Source organism: Anneissia japonica, unplaced genomic scaffold (assembly GCF_011630105.1).
Source record: "Anneissia japonica isolate Jap-2015-1 unplaced genomic scaffold, ASM1163010v1 scaffold1483_len710385_cov172, whole genome shotgun sequence".
NCBI classification, from domain to species: Eukaryota; Metazoa; Echinodermata; class Crinoidea; order Comatulida; family Comatulidae; genus Anneissia; species Anneissia japonica.
This window is the reverse complement of record NW_022732828.1, coordinates 565,049-570,322: the sequence shown is the minus strand read 5'-3', so window position 1 is coordinate 570,322 and position 5,274 is coordinate 565,049. Positions and strand designations below refer to the sequence as shown.

Sequence of the window (5,274 nt, the reverse complement as noted above, 5' to 3'; positions counted from 1 at the left end):
CTGGTATTATATATAATTATGTAGGCTATATATAATAACGACTTAACCTTACTATTTTTTAAAACAAACAACATAGGGTTTAAAGAATAACTAATTACAAAACTATTTTTTGCTAAATACTAAAAAATCCAATTAAGAAATATGAAGTAAATATACTTAAGACTGTCAAGACTCAAAAAACGGGCTGCTATGGTACTGGTGAATATGCACTAATGCATCAACAAAAACCATTAATAAGAGACATCATCATTAGTTTATGTTCCCTTCAATATCTACAAGGCCTAGGCCTTATTACCAGTCGCTAATAATAGAGGGATGATTTAAAGGTGATAGAAGGCAAAATATTTCACTTGTTTGTGAACTTGTTCTTTATATACATACGCATTCACAACATCTCCCCCTTGCCAAAACACACGTATAAAGATCAATCCCTCGCCTCATGTAATTGAAACGAAAAGACATACTTTGTATGTTTCCAAAACATATTTCAAAAATATACTGTGTATCCAGTGGCGGGGGCAGCTGGGGCTTAAGTCACCCACAGGACAGGTCAACCCCCACCCCCATCGGACAGAGCTCGTCGGTCAGTCGGACTAAAAAAAAATATAAAAATAGGCCCACGCCAAGCCAACACATGCCTGCACAGTCTGAGAATGTCATTGCTGGCCATCCAAGGGTTCCTGATTTGGCAGGAGGAACACCCTCTAAACCCTTTCCCCAGCTTGGGCCTACGAGCTCAAGTCCCCCTGTTAGACAGCTAATCACCCTCACAAAATATACCTTATGAGCCGCCACTGTGTGTATATAGGTCTAAGTCATACATACTGTGTGGACAATAAAAACGAACATAAAGCAGTCTTAAGTGCGTTTAATACAATGAGAATAACTAATCCAAATTCTCAAGCTGTTACAACTACCACGTGATAAATACTTTTAAATAATTACCAAACATTTCATACTTTAATTTTTCGATATTTTCCCAATAAGGTGGTTTTATAGTGATCACAATGCGGATAAAGTGGTTATACGTCGAACCAATTTACAACGATGGAAAGCTACTAAATGTCATGCAGCAACTAGAAAATGAAGGATTTTGGGAACTAATTGAGGAGGAGACCAGAAATAATACAGATCTTCCTGACCAAAACCTTGTGACGTTTGTTTATCTCGTGCGTTGAATCGGAGGATGTAAGATTTTCGTTTGATTGTTTACCTATTACAGTTCCAGCCGGAACCTGAAAGGGAAGGGCATTATCCTGGCCTAGGAAGTACTAACTTGCCAGCAATGTTGTAACCGAGAACGTCAACCGGCAGAGAAATTAAGGCCAGCTTTGCGTTCTGTTTTCGTTCTGAAGATTTGATGTGATTGCAGTTTTGATGTTACTGTTTTGCCATTTTGATGTGAGCATTCTATTCACCGTATTATATACAGTTTTGTGACTGTGACGCAGTATTTTTTACATTTTATCAATTTTATTATAGCGATTGTTGTTTTTCATTGCCACATAAAGTACGGATTCCGATAATTTGCATGTTCAAAACCGCCACATACCATGGCTCGGAAGCGATGTCGGAGACACGAAAATCGTGGTGGAGCTAACAGTAGGATTATACTATCTGTAATAGCAGCAGATGTTCAAATGGGGAATTCGCATTCACCATGTAATAACGGCCATGACTATATTCAAGCCGTTGACGTGGTTGTGATGTTCGAATCGTGGATGAGCCCCGATGACTGTTGTCATCTAAGTATGCACCACCGCAAGGCTCCACTTTTCCTAACTTCCTAAAACATGGTGAAATCTCTTTAATTTTCAAGAATTTTCTGAAACTTATTATCTCACCTATGACGAGTTCGAGCACGCTTTGCATTACTAATCTATCCACCATCAGCAACTAATATGTTTAGCCTTATGCATGATATTGCGAATCTATTCGGTAAGCACATAAATGTGGGAGACTTAAATGTTCGCGTCGACGATCCAACCAAAACCAATGTTTCCCATTACCTTGAAGTTGTAAACGAACATAACTTTAAGCAAGTTTCGATCGCCCCATCCATAAGCTTGGACATATTCTTGACCACGTAATATGTCATCAAGATGATGATTTAATCGCGAATTGCTACGTATCGCCTAACAGGTACGGCTCTGATCATTTTGTTAACGAGTGCTTCATTAATGTTTCAAAACCACGACCAGAAAAGATAACCGTATTTTCTAGAAGCTTCAATGACTTCAACATCTATTCATTCAAAACTGACTTAGCGAGAGAAATTAAAGACCTTCAGGATAACACAGATGACCCAGATAAACAAACCAATTTATACAACTCTGAATTGTGCTAAGTAACGAACACGCTAGAAGAAAACGCCGGACAAGCGAATGGAGAAAGACAAAATGAAGATCATAAACATTATATATTTCAGCAAGCACGCGTAATCGAATTGATTTTTGCAGAGAAATTTGCGCTTCCAAATTATGTTGTGCCTGCAAAGACAGTAAAAATCTGGAAAAAGGAAACTGGTCTGGCCACCGACTGAATTACAGCCCGTATGTATCTGAGGATGATTCTCGGATGCATCAAGAGGGACCAACGAGCATAGGCCTCTAAGTCTCGAAGCATCAAGAGAAGACGAAATATTTTAAGGACTCTTTTTCGAACTGTGATACTTGAACAATGTATTGGACTCTCTTTCAGGCAAATCTCATTACCTAGGTGCATAAGGCCTGTTTATACTTACAGCAATAACGATAAAAAGCTATAAACAGCTGTAAACGAAATAAGAGAAGTGTTTACCCAATGACAATTCGATAACAATTTATCGTGTATACGATAACAAAATATATTGACAAATCAATTCAAATGACGCCATAATCATGGAAAAACTAAAATCGTTGTTACTACGTCGTTTTATCGTTTTTCCATTATTTTGACTTCATTTCATTTCGATGTAAAGCGCTTTTTCATTTTAAGTTAAAAGCGCTATATACAAGTCCATATATTAATATTATTATTAAGACAACCATGTACTGTGAAAGTACAGACTACAGTAGTCTAGCAGTGGCAAAAATGGTAGTGGGACTGGCAAAATTTTTATTTTCACTCACAAAATGCACAAAACTGTATTGTTTGAATATGACAATGGTAAAAGTTTGAAACGTTTTTATACTCTTTTGTATATTAAATATTAAGGTGTTGCACGTTAATCAGAATATATAAATTGATCTACTCTATAAAGAGGCCTTGCATTAATACCGTATAGTGCAAGGCCTCTTTATTAACATTAGGTGGAAGAATATGATGTATGCAACCTACACTGTGCTATACGATGATTACTCTTCCGTAGTTAGGTCTTCCGTGATTTAACAAATTTGTAACGTTTAAGAACTATTTTAAGCCTAACTATAATTTAAATGTGGTATGCGTGTTTTTCTAGTGTGTGTTATTAATGGAATGTATAAATGCATAATATCCTTCAATAAAATTATTTAACAGATGCGACACTTAAAGCTTGAACAGGTAAAGGTATAATGTAGCCAGCTTGTGGGGCCTTACCCCTAAATGAGAGAGAACAAAAGAATTATATTCAAGTGTTGTCTGAGAGTGGCATTTCAGACATCTAGTGGTGCAATAATCATAAATGTTTCTACCTCAGCCCCACCATGTTTGCACTCACCCAATAAAAATCCTGCGTACGGGCCTGTTTTTGAATAGGTCTATACATTATCAGTTATCCTTGGGTAATCACAGTGGGAGAAATTGTGATGATCATTGTGGTAAGGCCTAGAATCTCCTTGTGATCATTGGTAATAAAAGGCGTGTATTTCAATACTGGAGTATGTATTATACTTTCTTATCTGAGATTAATCAGTGGACCTTTCGGTAAATGGTAGTCTACTTTATGAACTTTGTTAGGAAATACCACTGTGAAATCATTGGATGATTAAGCTTAGCAATTAGAAATAATTATATAGAATTATGGAGAGGCTATTCACTTATACAATGAACAAGGTTTACAGGGTATCCCAAATGTATTTAGTCAGAATTTGTGCACCTTTTTCGGCAGTAGGTCATTCTGTCTTCACACTATACCAAATAAAATCTGAGTTATACTAAAGATTGGCGTGCAAGAACTTTTATTGAAGTATTGATTTGGTTTTAAATCACTTTTATTTTCCGGATATTGATCAAGACAACCTTCGATATCCCAGATTTTGATGGTCTGTCATCCACATCCGCTGTATGAGAGCAGCTAAATGATCCAGTTTTGCAATTTATTACCAAAATATGAAACTTGGCACAAAATATCTTGGATATGTGTAGAAAAGAAAAAAAAAAGGTGTGTGCCAAGTTCGTGACGCCTACTAGTTCTGTGCCTGTCATTTTGGCATTGGACTTCTCAAGTTGTTCGTACATATGTATTGCATTTTCTGATCCTTACCCTAGATACCCAGCATATCTCAAAAAACTGTTGTTAACAGAGACCTAGTTTTGGGCTCAAATTGTTCATAATGTTTCTATCTACACTAATGCAATGTGACCAGAAATGAGATTTATTTATTTGACCCTACAAACATGGGTATATCCTTATTTCTATAACCGTTAAATCACAGAGACCTAATTTTGGCCTTAAATTGTTCAGAACATGCGTGTTTCTATTTGCACTAATACAACGTTTTATACAAAAGTGACTGGAAATGACGTTTCCGACCTTGAACTTAAGTAGCCTGTAGCATCTCAATAACCATTGGTCCATGGTCATAGAGACTTATTTTTGGCCTCAAATTGTTCAGAATATTCATGCTGCATTTTTGAACTATAATGAAATGCTTTGTCCAAAAGCGACCGGAAATGGTATTTCTGACCTTTGAACCTATGTATCCTTTAGCATGCATTATGCATATTATCTCCATAATCGTTGGTTATGGACACCTAATTTTGGATTAAAATACGTACGGCTGGATCTAAAAAACTTATTCCAAATTTAGTCACGGTGAGTACATCAACCGATTTTACCCAAATGATCATTTTCGGTGACAAATAAGATGCTGATGCGGTTCTATACTGGTGACAGCACCAATCATCAATCATCCTATCAGGATCCCCTAATCAGGTTTGATGCCGTCATCATGCTTATCATGATCATTATTTTGTCACCGAAACTGATAATTATCAGATCATTATAGGTAGAATCGGGTGAATACATAACCTCCTTTGGAGGAGGATAGAAATCGTTGCCATTATCCAAAAGGTACAAACAAGTAGGCATAT

General features: G+C 36.7%; 1 protein-coding gene across 2 annotated transcripts in view; it reads left to right on the top strand.

Moving 5' to 3' along the window:
* Positions 1-4,120, top strand: part of LOC117115819 — a 17,989-nt gene extending 13,869 nt beyond the window's left edge. For both annotated transcript variants that reach the window (XM_033259764.1, XM_033259766.1), the window contains exon 3: positions 988-4,120. In XM_033259764.1, coding sequence (XP_033115655.1) covers positions 988-1,178 — 191 coding nt within the window. In that variant the 3' untranslated portion in view covers positions 1,179-4,120. The remainder of the gene's footprint in view (positions 1-987) is intronic.
* The last annotated feature ends 1,154 nt before the right edge of the window (positions 4,121-5,274 follow it).